This window comes from Nematostella vectensis, chromosome 4, assembly GCF_932526225.1.
Source record: "Nematostella vectensis chromosome 4, jaNemVect1.1, whole genome shotgun sequence".
In the NCBI taxonomy this organism is placed as follows: domain Eukaryota; kingdom Metazoa; phylum Cnidaria; class Anthozoa; order Actiniaria; family Edwardsiidae; genus Nematostella; species Nematostella vectensis.
In genome coordinates, this window is record NC_064037.1 from 12,953,631 (window position 1) to 12,980,351 (window position 26,721).

The window sequence follows — 26,721 nt, forward strand, 5'->3', positions numbered from 1 at the left end:
ATAGTTTTATTCCGATTCACACTTCGGTGTTTAACAAGGAAGCAGAAACCGACGAATTCAAAACACGACTCTCGCCTTTATTTCCCAAATACATTACGATCTCCAACATAACTTATACCAAAATGATTCCTGGAATGCGTAGACTAAGTATTTTGTATTGTTTTTTTTTTTGTGCAATTTCAGTGGAGTAGGTACGATCAGCTATAGTTTTATTCCGATTCACACTTCGGTGTTTATAAGAAAGCAGAAACTGACGAATTCAAAACACAACTTGATCGCCTTTCTCCCCCCGAAATAGCAAAACTTCGACGTAACTTTTACCAAAATGGTCCCGAAAATAAATGCGTTTTCTATAGTGCGGGAAGGATCAGTGATAGCTTGATACCGATTTTTTTTTATACTATTGTGTTATTACAACTTCAACAATGCGCTAGCATTTGCATCATCACAATATATTTTAAACTTGCTGTTGTATTTATTCTGAAATTCTATTTGTGGGCTCTTGTAAAACCTGTCAAGTCATTTGTATCTCGAAATAAGTTTACTATCAAGCTTTATCATAACGATAACAGATAAACGGGCAAGCAATGTTATGTAAAATGAAATGCGTAGTTTATAGCATTTTGTACAGATAACCTTAAGAACTGTTTCTTCCCTTCAAGTAAAACTGCTTCTTTCTTTATGTTCATCAGACACCCCCTCAGACCCCGACTCTCTCCCCCCCCCCCCCCATCTCTTGAATTATTCATAGCCTCATAAGCACCATTGTTCGCCATTCCTCGCGCTGTCCCGGCGTCCTTTGCAGTTCCTAGTGCTGTTGTCTGTACAGCAAAAAGTAGTTTATATTGTTTATTCGTATAGTTTACCTTTTATGTACATCGTAGCTGTGTTAACATCGTCTTTCATTTTTTTTCCAAGCGACGAAACCCCCAAAGAATTTAAACGCTCTTATGCAGGTTAATAATCTGAAGTAAGATGAAACTCAAGTCAGACTTTTTAATAAAGGAATATTCGAGGAAACCATTATAAAATGTTTTGGACACTTTTCAATCAAAATCAAATTCGGAGAACAAAACATTTAGAGAAATTAAGAGATTGACTTGGCTTATCCAATTTTTTTAATTGGAAATCGTTTTAGTGTCGATTACTAACTAGTTCATTGTCAAACTTTATCTCGAGCATTTCCAGTATCCCAATAACCATGTTTTCATAAGAGATTAACATTTTAGCTCTTTTATTTCTTCTTGAAACCTAAACAAACACGTCACTTGAGCGTGGGAGAGGACCATCACCTAACGGATGGAAATAAGCTTGAATTCAATAATTATTTGACTTGATACTGTTAGTACAATATGCTGATTATCCTTAATACTGCATCAGGTGTTAACCAGCGAACTGTAGGTCCAAAAGACAATACTACTTCACTGGAGTAAGTGTCGAATGTCGACACTTACTCCTCTGTAAATACCAGCTTTTACATCCTAATGTAGAACTAATTGTCTCAACATCCGTCCTTTGATAGGTATACGTGTCAGAACGCTACAGTTAATAAATAAATAGACTCTCCTTTCTTTAAAACTTTCTAATTCTGCGACACATGCTCATCGCAAGGACGCCATGTATCTACCGTTCGTTATTATCCCACTACTGTACGCCCTTTCCATCAGGGGATCACCGATCAATAAGGAATCAGGTTGTACGTACACTCATTTATATCCAGTTTTCTTAAGGTAGGAGACGATAAAAATAGTCAGAACCAGAGCCTCATAACAGAAACATTCCTTGTTTTCAGTATTCATGCAAAAAGTATGATGAAAAAAATATTTTACTTGAAAATGAGATTAATAAACAAATATTTTTCATTTTTCATGAAACAGACTGACATGAGTTATTCGTTTTTGGCTTTTGAATCAAATTTATTTATGATTATTTTTTTTATTGCAGTTAACCATCCAGGATTTAAGAAGCTAAGCAGTTTCAAAAGGGCAATACTCGAAAGTGATGACGCGAATACGTTGGATAAAATCTTCATCGTAAACGAAGGTAAGATCATCTGATATTAGAGAAAGATCTAATTTCAGTCATTTTCGACGTCGTAATAGTTTGCACATTGGAGTTTTATTTAGTTTCTTGTTGGAATGTCGAAGGTCGTTTTTGATCGTCTAGGGTCTTTTAGGGAGTATAATGAGACTTTTGGTGCTTAAAAAAAGCCAATCACGCCACCATGCTCCTGCTCAATGCCGAGTGACTAAATGAATCCATTTCCATCGTCTAATTCAAGCCAGGAACCAAGATATTTTCTATCAAATATCGTCAATAACCTATCAGGATAGAGACGTAGATTGTAATTTTGAAGTTATCTTGCGAAAAACCGTTGTGTTTTCAACTATAAACAATAACAAATGAGTGGTTAATAGACGTTTTTTAAATCTCAGCGGTACTACGTTGCATAGTGATGCTTTACTGGTAACTAAATTTCCAAAAGTGGTAAAAGGGATACTACCCTGACCTCCTTTCATCAGCTCCCTCTCACCCTATTCACAGCCATATGTCCTCTTTCTTATAGCGCACGACAAGCAGGACTTGTTCGAGGGAGACATTGCGCTGAGCAGCAACGATCACGTGGACACAAGCGAGCACGGAGACACAGACGGCAAACCATCGTCTGCTCACAAACGCAACGCACAGCGCGCGCGCAATGGATTGTGGAGGGGTAGACGTGTACCATATACCTTTAGCGCCGAAATCTCAGGTGAGAAGAGGGGGGGGGGGGGGGGGATAAGGGGGTGTTGGTGATAAAGGGAGATAAATATTAGGGGTGTTGGTGATAAAGGGAGATAAATATTAGGGTTGTTGATGATAAAGGGAGATAAATATAGGGGGTGTTGATGATAAAGGGAGATAAATATATAATGCATGAAACAGCTAAATATAAATCGCCAATTTTGTGGAATTTCATTTCGTATTTGCCTTGGGTGCGTGGAACAAAAAATCTCTTCCCCAATCCTCTTCCATTCATTGTTAGACCTGGATAAACTAGGGGCAGACATATAGCTTGCGACATGTTTCTCGCTTAGTCTTGTAGCAGAGGCAAATAAATGTTTCTCGCGCCCTTCGAAAATTTGTTGCGCGCTACATGTTTTTGGTGGTGGCTAAACTAGGAATCATTTAGGAGACATGTCGCGCGCTACATGTTTTTGGTGGTGGCTAAACTAGGAATCATTTAGGAGACATGTCGCGCGCTACATGTTTTTGGTGGTGGCTAAACTAGGAATCATGTAGGAGACATGTTGCGCGCTGCATGCTTTTAGTGGTGGCTAAACTAGGAAAAATGTAGGAGAAATGTTGCACGCCACATGTCCCGCTTGACATGTCTTCTAGTTTAGTTAGGTCTTTACTTTTATTTTACGCGTTGAGTTCCAATTGTCCCGCAGTAACGGGTCATATCAAAGTTTATCTGTTGACTCCATCGATACCGGAAAAAGGGCAGCTTTTAACTAGCGAAGAAAACGAAGACGTAGTAGGACGCGGAGACGCTTAAGCGGTATTGTCCCCAGTTACTTCGGGAGGGCCGACAGAAACCCGAGCGACAGGAGAAAAAAATATATATTTGAATCCGCGCTATTTAATACTCGTTTATTAGTCCTCTCGTAGCCTTAAAAGCTAAATTACAGGATTCCAATATCAAATATAATAAATAATGATTAATTGATACAATATAATAAATATAAAGGTAGTATGGGCAGTCCGATAGCCAAGGCCAGCGCGTGTTTGTTTGTGACAAAGTTGCCAAATCTATTGGTCGCAAAAGGTTTGATGTGATTGCCAGTGCGCGTTCTTAACTGGTAGCTATGGGTAGTAGCCTCAATGCGGTCTTGCACAAGCCGGTACACTGGATTTTGTGGCGTCAAACAAGAGATAAACCTGCAGCAGGCATCAGTCCGACGATCTTCAAGGGTGGCTAGCACGTGCATTTACGAGGCCATCCGCTCAAAATTATCAGCCACCTCCTCAAATAAACTTCCAATAGACACGCTGCTTCTACAATTTAATTGTTTTCGCGTTTCTCGTTAAAAATCATACGAGATTGTTACGAAAGAACTTACTGCTTACGCGAGTGAAAATAACCGCAAAGGAGCCGCAAGCGGGGCAGTCCAGTACCTCCGCTTCTGGTTTCCATTTCGTGTTTCCCGCACTCACAGTATCGTCTTCTTCTCCATCTTCCCTTACTTGTGACAATAGACCTCGAATGCATTGAAAACAGACAACTGATTTTGTATTTATCATATGCATTATTTTTAGCTTCAGATCAAGAGTCGTTCCGCGCCGCAGTGACCGAATTTAACTCACATTCATGTCTCAAGTGGGTTCCAAAAACAGACGAGAAAAACTGGGTGGTGATTGTTAACAAAGGCGGGTGAGTTTTAATTATAGAAATACCGATCTCATTAAATTACTATCATAGACAGACACAATATTATACTGTATATATCTGGTCCTCTCAGACAGATTACTTTATTGGTAACGGTGTAAACGCTTTTACATTGGTTTATATCCAATAAATTCTTAATACTCGGAAAAGATACAACGACTTGTTTCCGATTAAAAACGAGTCCCTCCCTCTTTCCGCCCTCTCCTTTCCCTTGCAAATACAAGTGGAGCTTTCAACCTCCCTATCGTTAAAATTACCTAGCTAATGTCATAAGGGTTTTATCGAATAATGACATAATAAGTTGCTTAAAAGCAAAACAAAATAATTTAATTCAGAATTTGAATAGGAACACGTGAAAATGGAGGCGTATAAAACGCTTTGGACCAGATTGTGGTACTAGGTTCACAGTTTGGTACTAGGTTCACAGTTTGGTACTAGGCTAACAGTTTGGTACTAGGCTAACAGTTTGGTACTAGGTTAACAGTTTGGTACTAGGTTAACAGTTTGGTACTAGGTTAACAGTTTGGTACTAGGTTCACAGTTTGGTACTAGAGGTTCACAGTTTGGTACTAGGTTCACAGTTTGGTACTAGAGGTTCACAGTTTGGTACTAGGTTAACAGTTTGGTACTCAGGTTCACAGTTTGGTACTAGAGGTTCACAGTTTGGTACTAGAGGTTCACAGTTTGGTACTAGGTTCACAGTTTGGTACTAGAGGTTCACAGTTTGGTACTAGGTTAACAGTTTGGTACTAGAGGTTCACAGTTTGGTACTAGAGGTTCACAGTTTGGTACTAGAGGTTCACAGTTTGGTACTCAGGAGGTTCACAGTTTGGTACTGGTTCACAATTTGGTAAATCATAATTTGGTCCAAAACGTTTTAAACCATGAAGTGAAAATGCGTTCTGTCTGATAAATTTCAGCCGTTTTCCACCAAACCATGACGTGAAAACTCCAAGTTCCACGGTCAATTGACGACGCGGACGTATGCATTGTAAACTCGTCTATCTACGTTTGCTACTGTATAAATAATACGCAATTAAATTATCGTCAAGCGCGAACACATCTTTTTCGATCTCGTTGTTCTAGCCGTCGTCGTCGTCCTTGCTTAAGGTCCCTAATATCGTATACACACCCTTCTTTGAGGAGTTGCGTCTCTATTCCCCACAATTTTTTCCCTTTAATTTGCCCACGGTTTTCCAGATGTTACTCAAGTGTGGGTATGCTTTATTGGCGTGAAGGTGGACAAGATCTATCGCTCGGCAGCGGTTGCTATAGCGTCGGTACTATTATGCATGAGATGTTACATGCGTCCGGATTTTGGCACGAGCAGTCCCGGACAGACCGGAATCAGTACGTGGAGGTGATGTGGGAAAACATTGACGATGGTATGAAAACAACCATAACCTAGTATTTCACTTTATCATAAGTCTGATTCAAAGGCCTAGTTCTAGACAGGGTGTATAGGGGGAGGGGGGGGGTTGAATCCTAAATAAGTAACTACCTTTATTACGAATAAAAAATACCGTCCCTTGGGTGCCTGCAATACAGAGAGTTGGATGTATTGAATCTCCCCTATTTTTAACCAAAGTATAACCTTTGTGCTGTTTCAGGAAAGGCTCACAACTTTAACAAGTATTATCACGAGTCTCTGGACATGCTCGGGAAACCATACGATTACGACAGTATCATGCACTATGGCAAGTACGGATTCAGTAAGAATAATAAGCCCACACTTCAAGCCGTAGGGGATCCCAACAAGAACTTTGGTCAGCGCAGCGGGTTCAGTGCCAATGATATTCTCGAGCTGAACATTCTGTACGACTGTGCAAGTAAGTCTTCCGTTTTTCGTTTCTTTTTTTATTTTTTTGACGTGGGTAATAACTGACCTTGTTTAGCTAAAATGTGATGACATTGTGACGTTCACAGAGCGTTTGTTGTTTAGGCGAACAAGTCCCAAGTTCCTATGTTCCTTGACCGGACATCGGACTAAACTATTGCGGTCCTATTGCGTGATAATATTTGCCCACTTATAAAACCCACTCTTGACAGACACTCACACTAAAGATCTCTAAATATTATTTGACCCACAATCGTCGCCACATCATACGATGCTATTTTTTGTATTTATGAGCCAATATGTCCTTTTTACCTTCATTACGTTCACAGCTCCCACCGGCGGCTGGAGCTCCTGGGGATCTTATGGTCCGTGCGACAGCAGCTGCCACAAATACCGACAGCGATTCTGTACCAACACCAACCTGACCGAATGCCCTGGGGTGAATATGTACGGCATTGAAACGGATATGGTGCAATGCCCACAAGCGGAATGCAATGGTATTTATAGAGATAATAATTGAATAAGATAATAAGAAACGTTTGGAATATAAAACTCACTAATGTTCGCCCAGCCATATGTTTGATATGTTAATGCATTCCCCGCTCCGCCCCCCTTCTCCACCTTCGAGTAGTTGTAGTCGTTTTGATTTTGTCCTTTTGTCGTCTAGCGCCTGTTGACGGTCACTGGGGCCGCTGGGCATCCTGGGGTTCGTGCAGTAAAACATGTGGCAATGGCATTCACACCAGAACGAGGCTGTGTGATGATCCAGCACCAAAGAACGGTGGGAAAGCCTGTGAAGGAACTAGTACCCAGTCGCAAGTCTGCAAAGCACGGACGTGTGGACTAGGTAAAATCAAGCATTTCTGTTTCTTACTCTTTTTTAATCACTTGTAATTGCCTTGCCCTTTTCCTTTTTTATATATTTTCTTTCTTTAACCCTGGCATAGGTCCCGACGATTGCGAATTTGATGCTAACGGCTGGTGCTTTTGGACCCAGGACTCCTCGGACACTAGTCCTACACCATGGATTCGTAACCAGGGCACTACGTCCAGTTCTGACACAGGGCCCTCCGGCGATCATACTTCTGGGTCAGGTAAGACAAGGGACTCATCACTGAAAAAATCGTGTCCTATCCAGTGTATGGAAATTGTCTGTAAATACACTGGAAATAAGCTGTAATTCAGATTCACAGACAAAACGCACATTTACAAGCCCTAGAAATGTCAAATTTGTTTGTAAATAGTCTGTAAATTGGATAGAGAGTCTTCTCACAATCACGGCAAGCCTGGAAATAGTCTGTAAAATGCGCAGAAAGGGGCCCACAGAACCCTTGAGATTGCCAGTAAATAGTGTGAAAATTGTCTGTAAATCTATGCGATTAAACCTACAGCTACCTGTAAATAGTCTGAAAAGAGTCTAGAAAAGAGTCTCGACTCCCCCCTCCCACTACACACACACATTACACCCTTCTCTGGTAAAAAAACGATGGAAAATAGTACGTTCAAAGACCTCATAAATGAAAATTAAAAAATCAATAGTGACTTGCGCTAAGAAATCACGTGACTTTCTGGATCGCGCGTGCTCCGGATTTTGGCGGCAAAATAACAATATCAAATTTCTTCGTAAAATTCGTCATTTGACTACTCATCCACGATGAATTATTTTCTTTCTAGGATATTACATTTATGCCGAGACATCATCCCCAGTTGCACAAGGCCAGACCGCGCGCCTTCTGAGTAAAGATTTTCCCGCCACATCTGGCCGCTGCATTAGTTTCTGGTATCACATGTACGGCGCCGGAACAGGAGCGCTAAACGTTCTCGTGAAAAACGCGGCGGGAGAAACGAAGATATTCGGTTTAACGGGCGATCAAGGGAACTCTTGGAAGCAGGAAAAGGCCATTATACCAGCGCAGTCCGGAACTTATAAGGTAATATAAGATATCCTGAGAATATAAAAAATATAGCCCATTATCCACCGTCTTTTCAGGCATCGCAGCATTATCCACAACTCAGTTCGCTGAAACGTTTCATGGTAACATAGACATTTCACAAATTTCTTACATCTAAGACGATTATTCCCTAAACACTAATCAAACATTACATTTATTCCGAAAGTTACTGTATTACAGTTGTAATATATATTGACAAGATTACTACAGATTTCATGAAGACTGTCCTGCGAGATTAATAAAATAATATCAAAACTTTTCGTTCAATATTTCATAATAACGTAATAGTATATAGCATGATGATTCAGTTGATGTCTAGATTGTTCTGGAATCTGTGCGTGGAGCTGATTACCGCGGTGATACTGCACTGGATGACATCAAATTCATGTCGTGCGGGGTTCCTGTGGCTACGGAGGCGCCTACAACGGCAGTCGTAACCGTCCAGCCGGGTTAGAAACACTTCATTGATGACTTCATCGTAGTTATGTTGCTGTGGTAAAGAGGAAGTCGCCGAAAAAAGAGAAAGAGGAGCTATCAAACATACAGCTTCAGCCTCTAACTACCCCCCCCCCCCCCCTACCCCTTTCGACCACAAAACAACAAAGTGAGAATAGAATCTCAGATTTTTCAACTAAATAAATGCACCTATAAGCCGAAGCAATCGTTCACCCCATCCCCCCCCCTTCACCCATAGTAATACTCCCTTCCCCTTATGAGTAAGTACGCAGCTGCTTTGTCTCCTATTATCTTTGTTCTACAAAGGAGTTCTTTTGTCTCTATTCTTCTCGTTCTTTGTGTCGAGGTGCGGATATTGTTCATTTGCCCAATCAAATTGCAGCTTGTAAGAGCTGCGTACTGACCCCCCCCCCCCCGCCTTATAACACCTATTCACAGCACAAATCATATCCCATTAATAATGTAATTCCTTTTCCTTTTTGTCATGAATTAGACGAAACCTGTGACTTTGGTACATCCGCTCCCACCCTCTGTTTGTGGAGAAACGACAAGAACAACACGCCAACTAATGACGGCGTATACAACTTCAACTGGTTCTCACACAATGGACCGACCGGAAGTGCTAACACAGGGCCCCCAAGCGGCCGGGGTGGATCGGGTATGTTAGGTTGCTATTGATGACGCTGCGTAGCGCTTTGACTGATTACACAGGGCCCCCGAGCGGTCGGGATGGGGATGTGCGGGATAACAAACAGGCTTTGCTCGGATGTAATCCAATATGCTTGAGCTCCGACTTTAGAGTCAACTGAGTGACAAAAAATCAGATGTACTATTGTAATAAGAAATACAATTCGCGGAAAAAATATAACTTTTTACCCTTTCCCTTTAGATGATTCTAGAGATAAAGCCCGTACGTACTGAAATATATTTCCAAGGTGCCTTAACTGATGAAAACACACGCTATTTTCTATCAAACAGGTTATTACATCTACTTAGAGACTTCCAGTCCTTTCCAGCCGGGTATGAAGGGTAGGTTACTAAGCAGAGAGTTCAGCCCATCGGATAACATGTGCCTAGAGTTCTGGTACAATATGTACGGCTCGTCTGTTGGCGCCCTCACCGTATACATAAAGACGGCCGAGCAAGAGCAGGCGGTCTGGAGCCGAGAGGGAGACCAAGGGCAGAACTGGATACAGGCAAAAGGGATAATCGCCTCCAAGGTGGCTTTCAAGGTAGGATGCTATTTCAAACAGCGTAGGTAACACTGATCGCCTGGTTATCACAAATGGTATAGCTAATATATAGCTTGGTACAGGCTTAAGAAATTATAAGAAAATAAGTAGCTATTATAACTGACAAGTTAATATAGCTGTCAAGACTACGGGTTAGCACAGTTAATATATCTAATTGAGGTAAGCCTACTGGCAGAACTTACCCTTTAAACATAGCCAACAAGTCAATGTCACTGCTGCAGCAGGGACGAATCTTCTTCGGAATGGAGTAAATTCCTCCACCTCCCGTTTTCTGGCTAACAAAGCTATATTTTGTGGATGGGAAGACTCTCTCATGACATCTCCTCTGCTCTCTCCGTAACAGATTGTGTTTGAAGGAACTCGCGGCTCAAGTTACACAGGAGATATTGCGCTTGATGACGTCAAAGTTAGCTTCACAACGTGCACATAAAGGTCTGTACTAAAGTACCTTAAAATTACATTGATATACACAATAACCTTATTTCTTGTTTTTGCTCTGCCTTGCAGACTTGTACAAAAGGAAACCCAATCAGACTACTGTGGCCTAACTAAGACGAGGCTACAATAAATAAAAGTTACATTGTCATGAGCCCTTTGCTGAAAAGACATATATGGATATGCCAATAAATAAATAACCTTGCGCCTTTCTGGTCTATTTGTTTATGATGTCCCATTACTAGACCCTGGTGCATGCTTTACTTTAAGTAGCCTTATGCCTGCCGCCATTTTGCCATCCTAGCAAAGTACCAAGGGTGAATAAGCATACATTTCTATTGGCGTATTGGAAAGCCAATGCACCATTTGATTTGGTAAATAGAGTATTAAACCTTGTTTTCAGATGGTTATTACGACATTTTAGCACATTATGTGCCTTCCAATATAGGTTGGAAACAATAACAAAGGTGTGGTTGACAAGAACTCTTTAATTTTGAATTCAAAGAGGGTGATAATAACCAGATGTGGCGCTGGTGTTTTTGTATTGTGATGACTTGATGCCATATGATACATTGGTTAGAGTTTAAATTGCTCCCCACTTAATCATTTATGTAAAGTACTCCCTGCATAAATAACTTTTTGAAGCGTTTCTAAAAATAGAGTTACAGCTGTCCATTCGCTATTGTTTGGAATCCTGTGGTTGGCCATGAGGCAAAAGGGCCTGGGGAGGGGTGGTTTGCTTTGACGTCACAACACTTATGTACCAGCCACAAGGAAACCCGAGCATCCCGCTCCTGGGACAAGGCTGTTCTTAGGGTTGTTTCCATAAAACCCGTAATTCAGCTAACACTGTTGTTAGAATTATTTAAAACACTGTTCTCATAATTGAAAACTCGTTGTTAAAAAGAAAACGTTCACAAATTCAAAGAAAGAAATAATTTAAAGTAAAACTCTAAGACCGAAAACTCCTAAAACTCCATGGACCCGCAAGTCCATGTTGCTGTACAAAATGACAGCAAATTATATAGTTTTTTACTGCTGTGCTCACCGAATCCGAGTCATTTGACCGAATCCATTGAAGTGTTTGATTTTCTATGTCAATATACGGAATTTGTAATAACAAGTGATTGGTCTTTTCTCGACACCCCAATCCCCCACTCCTCCAACTTCTTTTATTCCCGAATAATCCAAAGCCACCAACATGAGTATGTTTTTGAAATACAAACAAAATGTTCTCTTATTTGTATTTGTTGAGGAAGTTAAAGTCTATAGACAAAGCAAAAGAATACACTTCACTTAAAGCAAACGGAATTCTAATATAACCAAACGAAATTAATTTTGGAGCTGACTTTATTAAATTGCCAGAGAACTAGGTACCATTAAAGCCTTAGGGACTGCAAAAATATGAAGCATCTTTTTGTCTGCTTCATAATTTTACTAGCAGCCATCATAGGTGATTTGCTGGTCATTGGAGCAGGTATGTTTTTAATAAGGATATCTTGGTTTCAGACTTTGCTGGGATCGGGTCCTGATGAGGTTTATGATGATAGATTGTGCAATCGACTTAAGTCTAGTAAAAAAGGAAGACAAAAAGTTATTGTTTTGCTCTAAAGCTTACTTGCTCAATGGTCAGGAAACTGCTTACCTTATTAACAACTCTATGTAAACTTTTAGGTGAAATTTGAACCTTCATCCGGGAACCATTGTCTTTTTGGTTTTGGTACACCAAGGGTAACAAACATGGGGCTGCATTTATGTTACTTTTAAGCTACTTTTTTCTAAATAATCTCTGAGGTTACTGTTAGTGTCATTTGTGATATCACTTAGAGAGAGATTTATTTTCTGTTGATAGGTTACAAAATATTTCAAATCAACTTCGATAAAGTAAACCGGTGGTGATGTTAAAAAAGCTGAACATTCGATTTGAGCTCTCTGTGATTGATTAAATTCGTTGGAAAGTTTACTTGGTAGGTACTTCATCCTTGACTAAAGTTTACTTTGTCTTTTCTCTCTCGAAAACTTTTTTGCTTTATCAACATCAGCTGGGTCAACATATGTAAGTGATGAAAGCGCCAAGAGTGCCACTGATACAATTGTGGAGATCAATCAAGGTAAAGTTGAAATATTTCAGTACTTGCTTAAATGCTCTGGAAAAAAAATATGCAATGCTTTACAGTTAACATCTTACAAGAATTAAAGAGCCATCACAAATGCATGCATTTAATATATTTGCTGGAGGGTGGGGTGGGATCTCTCCCCTTGCACCAAAACCTAGAGCTTCCCGTCTGTCGGATGAATGGGCGATTTGCGCTAATGCCTGGTGCACACTAGTGCACACTAGGTATAACGACATAACGTTATGGGCGCGCGCACTCTGTTTAGCCCGGCATATCGACATGGACATAACTATATAAACGATATTTTTTTTACCTTATGTCGTTCTGTCCATGTCGATATGTCGGGCTTATGTCAACATGTCGAACCATTCACACTTGAACATACGAAGATAAGAGTGCGCGCGCCCATGTCTTTATGCCACTAGTGTGCACCAGGTATTAGAAATCAAGTGATGACTTTTTGGGCTTTCGTTTTGGATGGAAATCTCGCGCGCGCTCAGGGTTTTAGTGGCAAAATAACAACAACAGCAAACAACTTATTCATCGCTTACGAATCAGCCATTTCTTTATGTTAGAATGGGCTAATTTTCATTATTATTTTTCGTCGCTATCTAGGGTTATGGGTGGTTATTTTGGCTTGAATTTGCCTCTCAGTAACGTGACCTAGTGGAAGTTGTCTATTGCCCATGTCAGCCCCATTCGTTCTCACCATATCGGTGCTCAAAGGTACCAGATTCTTGGGTCACCCCAAAGCATTGTCTGAAACAGGGTCTCTTGTGTGCAAAGGAGGATGAAAACAATGCTCTCTACTTTATTCCGTTAGCAAAACACAAGCATTTGTTCGAGGGCGACATCGTGTTGACGGATCATGATCACGTGGATAAAACCGAGAGAGGTGATGTCGATGGGCCTCTTGTCAAGGACCCCAAGCGGAATGCACAGCGCGCTCGCCAGGGCTTGTGGAAAACCAAAGTGATTCCATACGAGATCTCACCAGAATTAGGTAGGCTGCTGGACCATACACAATAATTGGAAGGAAATCATGTGAATAATTTCAATGACAGAGAATGTAATGGCGTCTCTTTCGTAATATAGAGAAGCGTCTTTTTTACTCAAACAATTAAGTGGATGTTTCCTATTTTCATGAAGCTGATTACATACCAAACATCATGGCAGCGATAAATGAGTTTCACCAACACACCTGTATACGCTGGAAGCCACACAAAGCAGAAACAAACTGGGTGAAGATGATGAAAGATGAAGGGTAATGTTTGCCTAACTACATACACTGCTGATGACGCCAAAACGCGTTTCGGGCCGCTATCAGTCCGCCACCAAAACATACACTAATAAATGATTACTCTCTGGAAAATTTTGTTTACTTTTATTGTGACAAAGAAACGTCCCAAAGAAATCGGTTAAGACCAGACTTGCTTAAAGGTAAATAAGCTTCTGTTGACGAGGATGATAACGATGTATTGCCATTCATATATTTTTTGTCGTATCAATGAATTGCCGAAAAATCCCTACCATATTTCTCTCGTAGTTGTTGGTCTAGGGTTGGGGTCAAGTACTGGACGAGTGGGGCCCAGGTACTGTCTCTAGGCGACGGATGCAACCACAAGGGAACGATTATGCACGAAATGATGCACGCGTCCGGATTTTGGCACGAACAGTCCAGACCAGACAGGAACAACTACGTGGAGATCATGTGGGAGAACATTGAAGAGGGTAAGAAATATATGAATACCCTGGTTACTTTAGATGGGGCGAGGATGGCAAAGTCGCGCAACTTCTGCCAGACGAAAACTCAGGTAACGAATTCCCACTTGTGCTCTACCTTAGGCTTCTTTCGTAATTCGACATAAGATACATGGTAGGTACTTTTTATATGAAATTATATATTGTCCTGAAAGGCAATTCTATTGTTCTTTGGACGTTCTTTTGTTCATAATTATTTTGTTCTTTGGACGTTCTTTTGTCCGTTCGTACCTACGTATCATATATAACGTACTTACCAGGTTCATGATGCAGGATGCTGCTCGCGTTGCGACCTAGGGCGGAACTTGGACGGAACTCGGACATATACCTCTCACTGAACTCGGGCGGACCAGGTTACCAGATCTCATCAGGATCTTGTGGTCCTGTGAGACTGGGACTAAATAGTCTAAATAGACTGGTGGAAGATGGCTGATTGTTTGATTGACTACGCGCTATTCCCAAAAGCAAACGAGATAGGGATTTTAAGTTCTTGGCGGTCTCCAAACTACAATGAATTAGGCTAAAATAAAGTAAGTTACTTTCTTAGGAAAAGCACACAACTTCAACAAGTACGACAGAGGATCAATAGACAGCCTGAACATAAACTATGACTACGACAGCCTGATGCATTATGGGAAGTCTAGTTTCAGCAAGAACGGAAAACCTACCATCCAAGTCATAGGCGACCCAAGCAGGAGACTGGGTCAGAGGGATAGCTTTAGTTCCGCCGACATCCTGGAGTTGAATGCACTTTACGACTGTAGCGGTGTGTGCACCATGATGTTGTTGTTTCTCCATGTTTGTTTTTCTAGCCTTTTTGCGCTCACGTTTTGCAGTTTATAATGTTTATGATGTTCTTTATTGTGTCAAGCAACACAGATAATTTCTCTCTTGCTGCATGTGCCTGAGAGTTTTGTTTTTGCATGTGCCTGACATTTTCATTGGATGGTTTGATTAACTACGGCGCACTATCTGTCTATTTTGTTTTGATTAACTACGGCGTACTATCTGTCTATTTTGTTCATGTGCAATATCACTATTTGTGAGAAGGATGTATATTATGTGCCCGGACTCAGGTCCACTCGGTGGCTGGAGTAACTGGGGCGCGTTCGGTCCTTGCTCGGAAACCTGTTACAAGTATCGTCAGCGTTTTTGCACCGCAGAAGATAAGGCAGCCAACTGTCCAGGGGCGGATATGTTTGGAATAGAAGTCGACGAGGCTCTTTGCACCCAAGAAGAATGCAACGGTACACATTACATAAATCTACTGAAAACATATCTGCTTTCCGACAAGTCTATAAGAAAGCATCTTTGTCAGTCGGCTAAGGAATCCTAGAAAGAACCTAAAAAAAAACAAATATCGATTGGAATAATTTCTCCCCCAGCCCCTATTCTTTGTGTGAATAGTAAATATGCCCTTAAGTCAAGAAAGTGAATCAGAGACTCTAATTGCAATGATAACAGGAAGTTTTCTACCATTTTTTGGACAACCGCGCTGTGTATACGATGAGGCAGGGCGATAGCAGGTGGTGGGGCCTGGGAGCATGTACCCCCTAATATTAAAAAAAATCATAAGGTAAAGACCATAAGGGGCGTGGCTGTGCCCCCAATATTTTCTTAAGGTTCTGTATTATGCCCCCCCCCCCCAAAAAAAAAAAAGGCCTGCTACGAGGCCTGCTACGGCTCTGCTACGCAAGGCGAAATGTGTCAATTAAAAAAAAAAAGAAAAAAACATTTTCATAAGAACTCTTTCCTAATCCATCACCTCTTTGCATATCCAGTACCAATTAATGGTCACTGGGGTCGCTGGTCGTCTTGGGGCGAATGCAGTAGGATGTGCGGGGACGGGGTTCACACAAGAACGAGGCTCTGCGACGATCCAATGCCCAGATTTGGAGGGAAAACATGCCAAGGTGTCTCAAGGCAAAGCGAAGTTTGCAAAGCTCGGGCATGTGGCCTTGGTATGTATTATGTATGTTTACCTCTTTTCGCTTTAATCTATTGGAAATCCGACTCTCCTATTTTGGAACCGACCGTTTCATACATGACTAATTTTCACTTCTGGATATATTTTATTGTCAAGTTGGCTTGTTGGAATTTTCTCTCTCGTGGGTTTCGCTGTGCCTTTGAGCTAAGTTTGATAGTTTTAACTCTACCAACCCTCCATACAAAAAAAATAGGAGGTCCCTTTTTTGGCGGTTTTCATGTTTTCCGCGGACATCCGAAATCAAGCGAAACATTAATGACGCCGGTGTGGGAGTGTCCAATGCAAGCCGGAAAAGCAACTGGAATGCTGAGCTGTCCCTCGAATTGGAAGGTTCAAAGTGAGCGAGCTTCTAGAATCTTCAACCCCAAGTCACTAAGAATGCTGGATAATAAAGCGCATACTATCACAGCCATTTGTTACTTGTTCGTTATTCATTTCTTAATAGATTTTTATCATCCCCGATTCTCTCCTGACATTTCTGTTTTTGGCCCATTTGTTATGTACTTATTATTGTTACTCTTTTGGCCCCTTTGCTATGAACTTTATGTCTGTTTACTTTTCCTTCAATCCGACTTTATCATTCCCTGACCATCCCTTTGCCTCTTTTTTTTGCCTTCTTTTGACATTCCTTTTCAGACACCTACTTTATATCCTGTATAGAATACATTAAACGCTACCCTAATAATATGTGTGTGCATTCAATCCAGGCCCGGACGACTGTGAGTTTGAGGTGGACATGTGCGGATGGGCTCAGGAACTTAATCCACAGCAAAACAAGTTTCGTTGGATTAGGTGGACTGGCCCCACCCCAAGCGGTGGAACTGGACCTAAAGGCGATCATACCACCGGATCAGGTCACACAATTATTTGCTATACCTTCTATTAAACAGCATCCTTAAGAGCGAGCTGAGCGGCCCCCAATGGCATCAGTGATTTTAACGACTTTTTTGCCGGGCAAAATTCTGTCTGGGAGTTAAAGGGAGTTGCTCCCCGCCATACTTTTCGGATCGATAGAATAAAAATCGTTATACATATGCATTTAAGAATAAGAATTGGGAGAAAAACAAACTAATGATTTATTTTGTTTTTAGGGCCCCCGAATGGTCCCCGAAATTTCGATGTGCTCGTATTTTTTTGCTAATGCTCGCATGCTCGCGCATTTTTTTCGCCGTGCTCGCATTGTATTTTTCGATGTGCTCCCTGCTCGATTTATTCAACAACTAAAAGTGCTTGGTCTCGCATAAAAAACAGTATGCTCGTAAGCTTGTAATTGCTCGCCAAAGACCACTCGGGGGCCCTGTTTTTACCTTTAAATTTTCTAACAGAAAGTATCTTCAGCCCCAAAATTTCGTGTCTCGAGCCCCCACTTAAAAGCGAGCTCAGCCGTCTCTGGATCCGACACAATGATTTTATTTACCGCCGTAAAACGGGAATGAAAGTGATAGCAAATTACATATGTCTTGTTGCGTAAAGTTTGTTTTATTTGATGGACTGCACTAGGATACTATGTTTACGCTGAGGCGTCCGGTTCTTTGGACCATGGCCAGAAAGCCAACCTCGTCAGCAAGGTCTTCCCACCCACTTCTGGCAGATGCCTGAAGTTCTTCTACAGCATGCACGGTTCGGGAATGGGAATGCTGCAGGTATTCGTACAGGAGTCAAACTCAGGAAAGAACATTCGGATTTTCTTTCGAAAAGGAAGCCAAGGAAAATCGTGGATTGCCGGAAATGCGACGATTAACAGTATAAACAACTACAAGGTATGAGGGGGATTCGTTAAACCATCAGAGGAAAGTGACTACTCACCGGTAGGGTTGAGCGGAAAGGCTGCATTTCCTCTCCAACTTGGTTCCTTGGACTAGGAACACGAGCGAGAACAGGGAATGTAGATATGAAATTGCTTACCTGTCGTTCTTAAGGATGGCTATTTACGCTGCCATTTTGGACAATGTCGCACAACTCAGAGTCACGCAACGCATCAGATATTTGGGGAAAGGATATAAAGTCTCTCCCATAAGTTTTGTTTTCAAATTAATTTGCAGGTCGTTTTTCAAGTAGTGCGAGGACCAGATTTTTTAAGTGACGTTGGTCTTGATGATATTTCCTTCAAAGAGCATGCTTGTGGCGTCATTCCGACAGTTGCGACAACAACACAGCAACACACTTCTGGGAAGCCGGCAAGCGAGCCTAAAACTACCCAGCAACCAACGACTGAAGGACCGACCACTCGACAATCAACAACCGAGGAGCAAACAAGCCACCCACCTACAACCAAAGAACCTACGACAAAACAACCGACAACCGAAAAAGAGACGACAGAACCACCGACAACCGAAGAACCAGCGAACGAGAAACCGACAACCGAGGTACCAACTACCAAGAAACCAACCACCGAAAAACCGACAACAGAGGGGCCAACGTCTACAAAACTAACGACAACCGAGAAACAGACCACAAAAAAGTCGACAACCGAGGGAGCAAGGACCCGGCAAACGACAACGGATAAACCAGCGACCCAGCAACCGACAACTGAGAAACCAACCACAGATAAAGCACCAACAACCGAACAACCCACAACCAAGAAGCCAACTACTGAAGAACCTATAACCGAGAAACCAACGACCCAACAACCCTTAACCGAGAAACCAACCACTGAAGAACCAGAAACCGAGAAATCAACGTCTACAAAACCGACAACCAAAACAGCAACGACACAACGACCGACAACTGAAAAAAACAAAACCCAACAACCGACAACCAAGGAACAAACGACCAAACAACCGACAACTCGTACACTAACTACCAAAAAGCCGATTACGAAGATACCAACCACCACAAAGCTGATTACGGAGAGACTAACGACCACAGAGCCGATTACGAAGAGACCAACGACCAAAACGCCTATTACGAAGAGACCAACGACCACAAAGCCGATTACGAAGAGACCAATGACCACTAAGCCTACTACGGAGAGACCAACGACCACTAAGCCGATAACGAAGAGACCAACGACCAGAAAGCCAACAACAAAACCAAAACCAACAGGTATTTTCTCTGTCTGTTCAATCCACAGCCTAGTTAGACATCTAACAATTCCCTCCAATAAGCAAAACACGTCAAAAATTAAAGGAAGCAGTCTGTTTCGTCAATGGCAATTAGAACTTGAGCCTTTTTATTCAACGATGATGATGTTCTCATTTCCATGTTTCAGTGTGCTTTGACGAGAATACATATTGCCATCAATGGGCCTCAGCAGGTCACTGTCGCACTAACCCTGGCTACATGCATAAAGTTTGCAAAAGAAGTTGTAGGATATGCGGTAAATATGCTAATCTTTAAATACACTCACTGGGGAACAGTGTTAGTTTGGGGAAACAATCTGCGATGATCTTCTTGAATGAGGGCAAAGCATTAACAAACACAGGCCGTATACATGGTGTAAGCAGGGTGGGCGTGCGCAGGGGGGTACACGAGAGCACGAACACCCCTCCCCCCTCCCCCTTGTCCCCCATTTCGAACTGAAGGATCGTCAAATATTATACTATTGTTCCGTGGGATACCTATCCCCAAATCTGGGTACGGTCCTTCGACAATAATAAGAAACAAACCTTTCCTATAGAAGTTTGAGCATTTGGGGGCCAAGGGTTGCGAGACCTGCACAAAGAACGGCTACATTGGAGGCTTTCTGCAGCGAAGAAGGTTAATAATACAAGAATAATACTACGTCTAATACATAAGTCAGGGTAATGTGTATAAAAACCAATCAACACTCCCTAACTCAATTCTTATTCTTATTCCCAATAGGTAACGTGTGTATGGACCATAACATGTACTGCCGCAAATGGGCGTGGTATGGCTACTGCAAGACGAGGACGGCTTACATGTGGAAATACTGCGCGCTAAGCTGCAACAAGTGCGGTGAGTGACAGGTAGATAGACAGATAGCCTTTTCTCGTCTTTATCAATGGAATTGACAGACTTTGATCGGCTCATGCAAGGAAATACTCAGGAAATCGATTTATCTAAAGAAAAAACATATCATTTTGAATTAACTAGATGTACTAAGGATGTTCAAGCCACCAGGGTTTTGAAATACTGTATTTTTTATGAAAGACACGCAAATGCAAGGGAAGCAAAGCAAAGCAAAGCAAATCCAAGGGAAGTTGATGTTAACTGAAGTAAGCACAATAGGTTCAAGTACCTGATTGTACGGTGGTTATGGAGATTCACAGAAACTGTTAATCTCAGGTTATGTATGCAAAGACGCTGCATATGCAAGTTGGTGCTTCAGCTACAGAAATTACTGCAAGTCCTACAAGGTCCGACATTACTGCCACAAGACTTGTGGAGTATGCAATTAAATTGGTAAGTGGCGGTAAAGTAAAGCCGTTTTATTTCAATACAATTGGTGCATATTAATTGTCTTCTCTCCGATTTTTGAAAGCAGACAATGAGATATTTGGTAAATGATAATGTGCTAGTCTCTGGGCCGGGTTCCTAGAAAACAGGTTAACGCTAACCTAGGGATGATTGCCCTTGTTATCCAACAGAATGTCAAGATAGCCGTATCTATCCCTGGGACAGTGCTAACTGGCATTCCAGGAGCCGAACCCCGTTTAACAGTTTAACAATTTATTTCAGTATCTAAGGCTTAAGAATACATTCATTAACACAATGCTAATACACACTAAATGAATTAGTAGCATTAGTAGCATATTATTATAATTATTAAACAATCCTTGTTGCTTTCAGGAGGTCTTACTACCAAGACAGACTGACCATATGCTTATCCTGGCAATCCATGCCATTATTTCCTTTAGCATTGTTGACTATTGATTAAACTCGAGTTTTCAGATCCAAACATTGTTTCCTGTTTCTCACTCTCTTTTTTAAATAAACACTTTAAACAAAAGCCACAGCCAGGGTACAGCTTATCACAAAGACTTAATATATGTTTGATCCTCTTTCATGTCACCCCACGCCTTTAGAAAAGCGCAATACAAAAAGATTGAGTTTCTTTTTTGTAGTTTTTTCACCTGGTCATTGCTTTTTATGAGAATGGCATACCATGGATTGAAGTCAGGTCAACCATATTCATTTATTTGGCCGGTAAGCGGTAGAAACCATTTTGAGTCGGCCCAAGGAACACCTATTTGCTATTCAATATAAAGTCTCGGGTAGCTCTTTTTTACCGCGGGTATTGTTTTTGGCGAGTCTCGACTTAAGAATATCAGAAAATAACCCAACACGCCAGGTAAAACACAAGTTGTTTAGGTTTGATCCCGTGCTTGGGCGTGGTCAACCGTCCTGCGTCGCCAAAATTTTGTGATTAAAAGCATGATCGCCAGGTCAATAAATTCTGCAATCGTAAGCATACTGCATCCGAGGAATAACCCCATGTTACCCCCAACATCCGCTGCAATTATAAATAGATGAAGGCATCATCAAGAAGAAAAGAGGTGGATCCTGTTATTTATCTGTAAATGGAAAGGGTAGTACTCTGCTTATTCATCATTCGCTAGTATTGGCGCGATATTATTTGTAAATGACATTTAACTTTAACATTCAACATGGTGCATAACCAAGATAACATCGCTTTGCCATCGCTTCTCCCAACAATACTAGTATGAATAAATGATAGTGATGATATGGACGACGAGGAAAACGACAATAATGATGATGATGATAATAAGGACGTTGAAGAAAACGATGGTGATGAAGATGATGATGGTGATGATGATATGATTAAAATAATGATGATGATATTGGGATAATGCACTTAAGAATACAAATGGCAAGTTCTCAAGAAAGCTCACCGAACAAGTCGCTCATCTCATAAGCTGGTCTCTGATGATACATCTCAGTCCGCAATGTTTCATAGAAAATCTTTACCATTGCAAAGCGCTTCCTGGAAAATAGTCGAAGTTCTCGTAAACAATCACACCGAATTGTCAAATAATTTTCAAAGAGCACAGTCTACTGTATACCTGACACAAGCTCATATTAACCTTGAATCACCAAAGCTAATTTACGCTGTTCTATGGAGAACAGGGCCGTAGCAGGGGGTGGGGACCTGGGGGCATGTCTCCCCACCACCCCGATATTTAAAAAAAATAATAAGGCCACTAGGGGCGTGGCTGTGTGTCCCCCTCATTATTTTACTAATGTTTCTGTATTGTGCCCCCCAATCTTACGTGGCCTGTTGCGGCTCTGGAGAACCTATCTTGTTTTCTAACAAAAGGATGATCCGATGATGCTTTGTTGGGACAGATCAAAGTCACATGGATCTTGCAGTGCCTCATCCGTTACAGTCCTTTTGCTATTTGCCTTTGGTGAGTTTATGTTAGAATAACTGCCAACTTCAAAACCGGGGTCGGGGGCTTACCTAACGAAGTGCTCTGCCTTCATGTCAAGCTCATCGGGTGACAAACCCGTCAGATTTAGGTCATAGGCGGTGGTCAAGAAAGGGAGGAATGTTTCCCACACGTGCTGCGAAGGGAAGTAGGCCAAGGATATTCTCGATGTGAATGTGGTCATTTCGCAAGGAACAGGACAGTCACACCTTTGCCTTGAACTCCTCTCTGAAATAGGGAATAATGTTAGAAGGAGCATAAAGGGTCTTTATGTCTTGTCGCCTCTGCGTTCTACATTAAAAATGCTGCGTTTCCTGAGTTTTGTTCATTGGGCAATAAAACACACAACCGAATAGTTGTTTGTAAATGGCAAAGGGAAACACCCGATTCCGCTTTATTAAAATTCTTATTCAAGATAAATAATTTGTAATCTCTCTATAAACAGTATTTTCAATAATAATTAACTTTAGCTTTAAGGTGTGGGGAATCAAAACGCCAAACACGCGGACCTGGACTTGGGAAGGAGGTGGGTTTGAAGTAATAACACCTCGGTGACAAATGAGCGGGAACTTAACCAAGCGCTCGATGCAGAGCCACGTCACGATTATGTCCTATAGGGTATATGTTGTAATTGACCTTCCCCAAAACCACATCCGCGTGACGTCACGCGAGTCAATGTACCGGAAATAATTGTACTTTACATAAACAATAAGGAAACCGGCAATTTGACATAAACTATTTTTTGGCAGCTGATTCTTATTACAATCCTAAAGCACAGGCCCGCTAAATGGATAAAAGAGGATCCGGGAGAGGTTACGATTTTATTAAGGCTCTCCATTAAAAGTAAAAATAAATACTGTAGCCAATAGAAGCGTAAATATTTAGCAGCCGACTTTCTCCGGTTGCAAAATGCCATGAGGACTTTCTCAAAATACTATTTGAGTGTAAGCATCCACCTCTATCAGCTGATTTTGTGAAGCTATTCCGATATTTCAGGTTGAATTTGGAAAACGAAGTATAAAACCTTTCTTTCCGAAACAAATGCGGGGCTTCTTAAGATTCATAAGAATCTTACCATGCACTCTCATGATACAGTCTTGAACTTCTCGTGTCGTGCAGTATGGCGTTGTGTCATTTTCTGGGTACAAAAAAAACGTAAGAGGACCCTTAGAGCATTTGTTTCGAGTCCTACTCATTAACACCCTACCTTGTAAAGTCATGCCTATAGCTCTACAGCGGCATCGCCCGATCATGAGCTGTGTGTGGCACTCTCTGATACAGTTCTTGTAGGAGTATTCTTGGCTAAACTGCAGCTTCCGACTGCCGCAGCCAGATGAATACGGGGAAGGAAGGAACAATGTCTGCGAATTAATAACATAAGCTGTAACGACGTCGGTACACGACTGTTTCGTCTGTTTCTGGGGATGCACAAGTCCAACATGTCATCAGAAAATATAGAACTGCTAATAGAAAAAATTCAAACAAATTCGGCTATGGGAATGATTGTTCAATAGCGAATCTTGACCGACTTGATAAGAAAATTATTTTTTTTCCATTCAAAGGCTAATAATTTTAACTTTATAAAACTATAAGTTATTGGATATGGCCTTGCATCATAAATTACCCGAATTGCGAAGTTCTATCCCTTCAAATAGTCTGCATATTTTCTGCACCATGTGTATAACCTATATCCACATCTATTACCTGAGCTCGCTTCATAGTGATTTTGGTGTAGAACCCGGGCGAGATGTCGTATGCGTCTTCTTCTATGTCCGGCAAGACTTTCTGGTCATGGACTGCTATTTTGAATCCTGTACCGTCATAGCTGTAAGGACCGTAGTACTCAGTTGGTTCTGCATCCAGCCGTAGCGACAGACTATACTCGGAGCCGGAGTGACTGACGTTTAACAGAGGCGTGCCATTCACACCGGAGTTAAACGTATAGCAAAGACCACGCTATTAAGTTATGAGAAACATTAAGCTCATTAAACTGCCGACAGGCCTATTTATAAAATGAAGAAATCATACTACTTGAAAATCAATCTACATAGACTATTTTACTTATCGTAATAAGGATAAATAGTGATACATTTCGGCGTTACCATTGCTTTTGCCAATTCGTCTGTCAAATATTTGTAGACGCTTTTGTTAAAGATGTAAAGATGTAAAATATCGTATCATGAGCTATGTTTCGACAAAGGCGCGTACCCAGGATTCCCAGAGGGGGGTTTGCGCAGTCATAGGTATCATATGAAAAAGGGTAATATTTGACGACCCTTTATTAAGGGAAAAAAGTTTATGGCAGCCAAGGGGTGGGGGGGTGGGGTGCGCAACCTGAGCATCACCTATTTAAGCTCTAGTGACGAGTGTTTTGTCGTGCGTGTTGTGTTGCTCTGATATCCGCTCAATGATTCCGATTCAATATTTAATCAAGAACCATGGTATTACCAAGATAGGTATTACCGACAACAGCTTGTCGGCGAACTATTTTTTCTATTCATACCTTTTCTGATGTGAAGACTTTTATCGACTTGTTGTCACACTTGTCTCTTACAAAGCGGCATTCATAGACCATCTTTTCCAACTGGTGTCCACTCTTCTGTACGATAGCATCCATGTTGATTCTCTCGCTTGTGACGTTCATATCCTCCCCGATAAACCGCGCCCTTAACTCGTCCAACTGATCCAGATACCGCTGCCCAGCAGAGCCAAGTATCGCGGTCTTACGCAGCATGTTCTGATTGCAAATGGTGATCGCTGGGAACGGTAATGACTCAGGCCTCACAAAAGTCTTGGCCGTGAAGATGTTATATGAGTACACCTTTACCAAGCCATTCCCAATTTGGATACTTAGCCCAACGGTTGCAATGACTAGCATTATCCCCCAGATAATCTTCCTGGCCCGAGGGATGGGCTGAAACAAAAAGTGCAGCCCGTGGAGGGTGGTATACGAAGCAAAATTGCCGATTAATGTGTTTTTAGCTGAGTCAGCTTGTTTGGACAGGTGCTGTTCTGGTTCTGTTGCATGTTCTTCGTTGTCTTTGTTGCGAACGGCTTCTTTTGGATCAGGCCACCAAGCATCTTTTTTGGTGATGCTTTCCAGACGAGTCATTTTCCTCTTTCTATATTTTTCTGGAATTTTCCACCGAAAAAAAAACATTAACTAATCAATGTAACTAATTAGGTGACATTGTTCACCTAAGCGAGCATACCAATCTAGAAAAGAAATGCTGAAGTCTAAAATTGCTCACCGCAATCGGGATATCGTTTATTTACGCATTTATTGTTTTTGAGGAGGAAAATACATTTCTTTTCCTTTGCGAAAAAGCAAGTTGAAATACCCCTTTTTTAGAAAAGCGATTAGAATGTTTTTAATAAAGTTCTAATGTTTATTATGTTTATGTACTTACCTTAACTGGCTGTTTTTATAATAACTCTTCAAGAAATAACTCTTCTGAATCTTTGATGGCAAAAGTCTGTACAATTTCGATGTTGTTATTTTTGATAAGAATGCCACCACCCGCTAAAATATTATTTATTATAATTTTGCCAAGTATAAGCGCAGTGTAATAAATTAGAAGAAGATGCTAAAGATATGAAAACGATGAGAGCTCAAAAAGCACAGGGGCCTGTAAAGTTTCCTACAATAATGTTTCATAAAGGCCTACACCAAGGTCGATTTGTCTCAAACAAACTACTGTGTGCATTTCACGCATGTTATTATACTAGTCTGAAATGAGATATCTGAGAAACTTGGTGACTGCATAAGAAACAAACTCAACTATTAACTATTAAAATTAGCTATCCAAGTCTAGACTGTTTTTGCAATTGAAAAGAAATCATTTAGATAGCACAGTAATCGCTTAAAGCCGCATTGTCACCAGATTACTTCCGGTCGATTACGTAACAATCTCCGATGATTTTTAACGGAAAACGCGAAAAATATTTCAAAATATTGAAAGCAGTGTGTCTATTGCAAGTTTCTTAGAGGATATGATTGATAATTTAGAGCGGATGGCATGTTAGATATCTCGGATTCTAATGGATTCTTTTGTCTTTTTAACGGTCGTTTTCGTCGGACCTCCGGAAGTGAACTGGTGACAATGCGGCTTTAAAAAACAACCGTCATTCTATATAA

The 26,721-nt window shown here is 41.2% G+C and overlaps 3 protein-coding genes across 5 annotated transcripts; 2 read left to right on the forward strand and 1 right to left on the reverse strand.

Annotated features, from left to right (window-relative positions):
- The first annotated feature begins 1,569 nt into the window (after nt 1–1,569).
- LOC125561943 (MAM and LDL-receptor class A domain-containing protein 2-like) lies at nt 1,570–10,570 on the forward strand. Of its 2 annotated transcripts, none has more exons than XM_048726976.1 (15): nt 1,570–1,696; nt 1,945–2,043; nt 2,567–2,752; nt 4,303–4,417; nt 5,633–5,817; nt 6,043–6,261; nt 6,599–6,766; nt 6,937–7,116; nt 7,217–7,363; nt 7,944–8,200; nt 8,541–8,670; nt 9,171–9,335; nt 9,656–9,909; nt 10,274–10,362; nt 10,438–10,570. In XM_048726976.1, the coding sequence occupies exons 1-14, from the start codon at nt 1,618–1,620 to the stop codon at nt 10,358–10,360; spliced, it is 2,271 nt and encodes a 756-aa protein (XP_048582933.1). In that variant the 5' UTR covers nt 1,570–1,617; the 3' UTR covers nt 10,361–10,362; nt 10,438–10,570. The 2 variants fall into 2 exon arrangements, with proteins under 2 accessions (XP_048582933.1, XP_048582934.1); XM_048726977.1 differs by having other exon boundaries at nt 1,570–1,693.
- Nucleotides 10,571–11,713: 1,143 nt separating this feature from the next.
- Nucleotides 11,714–21,091, forward strand: LOC5511087 (zonadhesin). Of its 2 annotated transcripts, XM_032380302.2 has the most exons (16): nt 11,714–11,842; nt 12,408–12,476; nt 13,306–13,485; nt 13,632–13,746; nt 14,029–14,213; nt 14,791–15,009; nt 15,320–15,490; nt 16,025–16,204; nt 16,938–17,084; nt 17,731–17,990; nt 18,273–19,275; nt 19,442–19,549; nt 20,035–20,148; nt 20,344–20,408; nt 20,479–20,595; nt 20,983–21,091. In XM_032380302.2, exons 1-16 carry the CDS (start codon nt 11,770–11,772, stop codon nt 21,064–21,066), a joined length of 3,090 nt encoding a protein of 1,029 aa, XP_032236193.2. In that variant the 5' UTR covers nt 11,714–11,769; the 3' UTR covers nt 21,067–21,091. The 2 variants fall into 2 exon arrangements, with proteins under 2 accessions (XP_032236193.2, XP_048582923.1); XM_048726966.1 differs by lacking the exon at nt 20,344–20,408.
- Nucleotides 20,603–26,086, reverse strand: LOC5511063 (acid-sensing ion channel 1). Its single transcript, XM_048726968.1, has 8 exons — nt 25,994–26,086; nt 25,087–25,715; nt 24,288–24,539; nt 23,791–23,944; nt 23,659–23,721; nt 22,616–22,811; nt 22,047–22,138; nt 20,603–21,646 (listed from the first exon to the last, which is right to left on the reverse strand). Exons 2-8 carry the CDS (start codon nt 25,693–25,695, stop codon nt 21,501–21,503), a joined length of 1,512 nt encoding a protein of 503 aa, XP_048582925.1. The 5' UTR covers nt 25,696–25,715; nt 25,994–26,086; the 3' UTR covers nt 20,603–21,500.
- Nucleotides 26,087–26,721: the final 635 nt, after the last annotated feature.

What these genes read in the sequence shown, in the direction of transcription:
- LOC5511063 (XM_048726968.1), bottom strand. Translation starts at nt 25,695, where the DNA reads ATGACTCGTCTGGAAAGCATCACCAAAAAAGATGCTTGGTGGCCTGAT. An exon ending in AAGTCTTCACATCAGAAAAG is followed by an intron (nt 24,540 to 25,086) that starts GTATGAATAGAA and finishes ATAACTTAATAG; the next exon opens with CGTGGTCTTTGCTATACGTT. An exon ending in TGAGATGAGCGACTTGTTCG is followed by an intron (nt 21,647 to 22,046) that starts GTGAGCTTTCTT and finishes TTATAATTGCAG; the next exon opens with CGGATGTTGGGGGTAACATG.
- LOC5511087 (XM_032380302.2), top strand. Translation starts at nt 11,770, where the DNA reads ATGAAGCATCTTTTTGTCTGCTTCATAATTTTACTAGCAGCCATCATA. An exon ending in TTTGCTGGTCATTGGAGCAG is followed by an intron (nt 11,843 to 12,407) that starts GTATGTTTTTAA and finishes TATCAACATCAG; the next exon opens with CTGGGTCAACATATGTAAGT. An exon ending in GGAAGTTGATGTTAACTGAA is followed by an intron (nt 20,409 to 20,478) that starts GTAAGCACAATA and finishes TGTTAATCTCAG; the next exon opens with GTTATGTATGCAAAGACGCT.
- LOC125561943 (XM_048726976.1), top strand. Translation starts at nt 1,618, where the DNA reads ATGTATCTACCGTTCGTTATTATCCCACTACTGTACGCCCTTTCCATC. An exon ending in GATCAATAAGGAATCAGGTT is followed by an intron (nt 1,697 to 1,944) that starts GTACGTACACTC and finishes TTTTTATTGCAG; the next exon opens with TTAACCATCCAGGATTTAAG. An exon ending in CGATCATACTTCTGGGTCAG is followed by an intron (nt 7,364 to 7,943) that starts GTAAGACAAGGG and finishes TTTTCTTTCTAG; the next exon opens with GATATTACATTTATGCCGAG.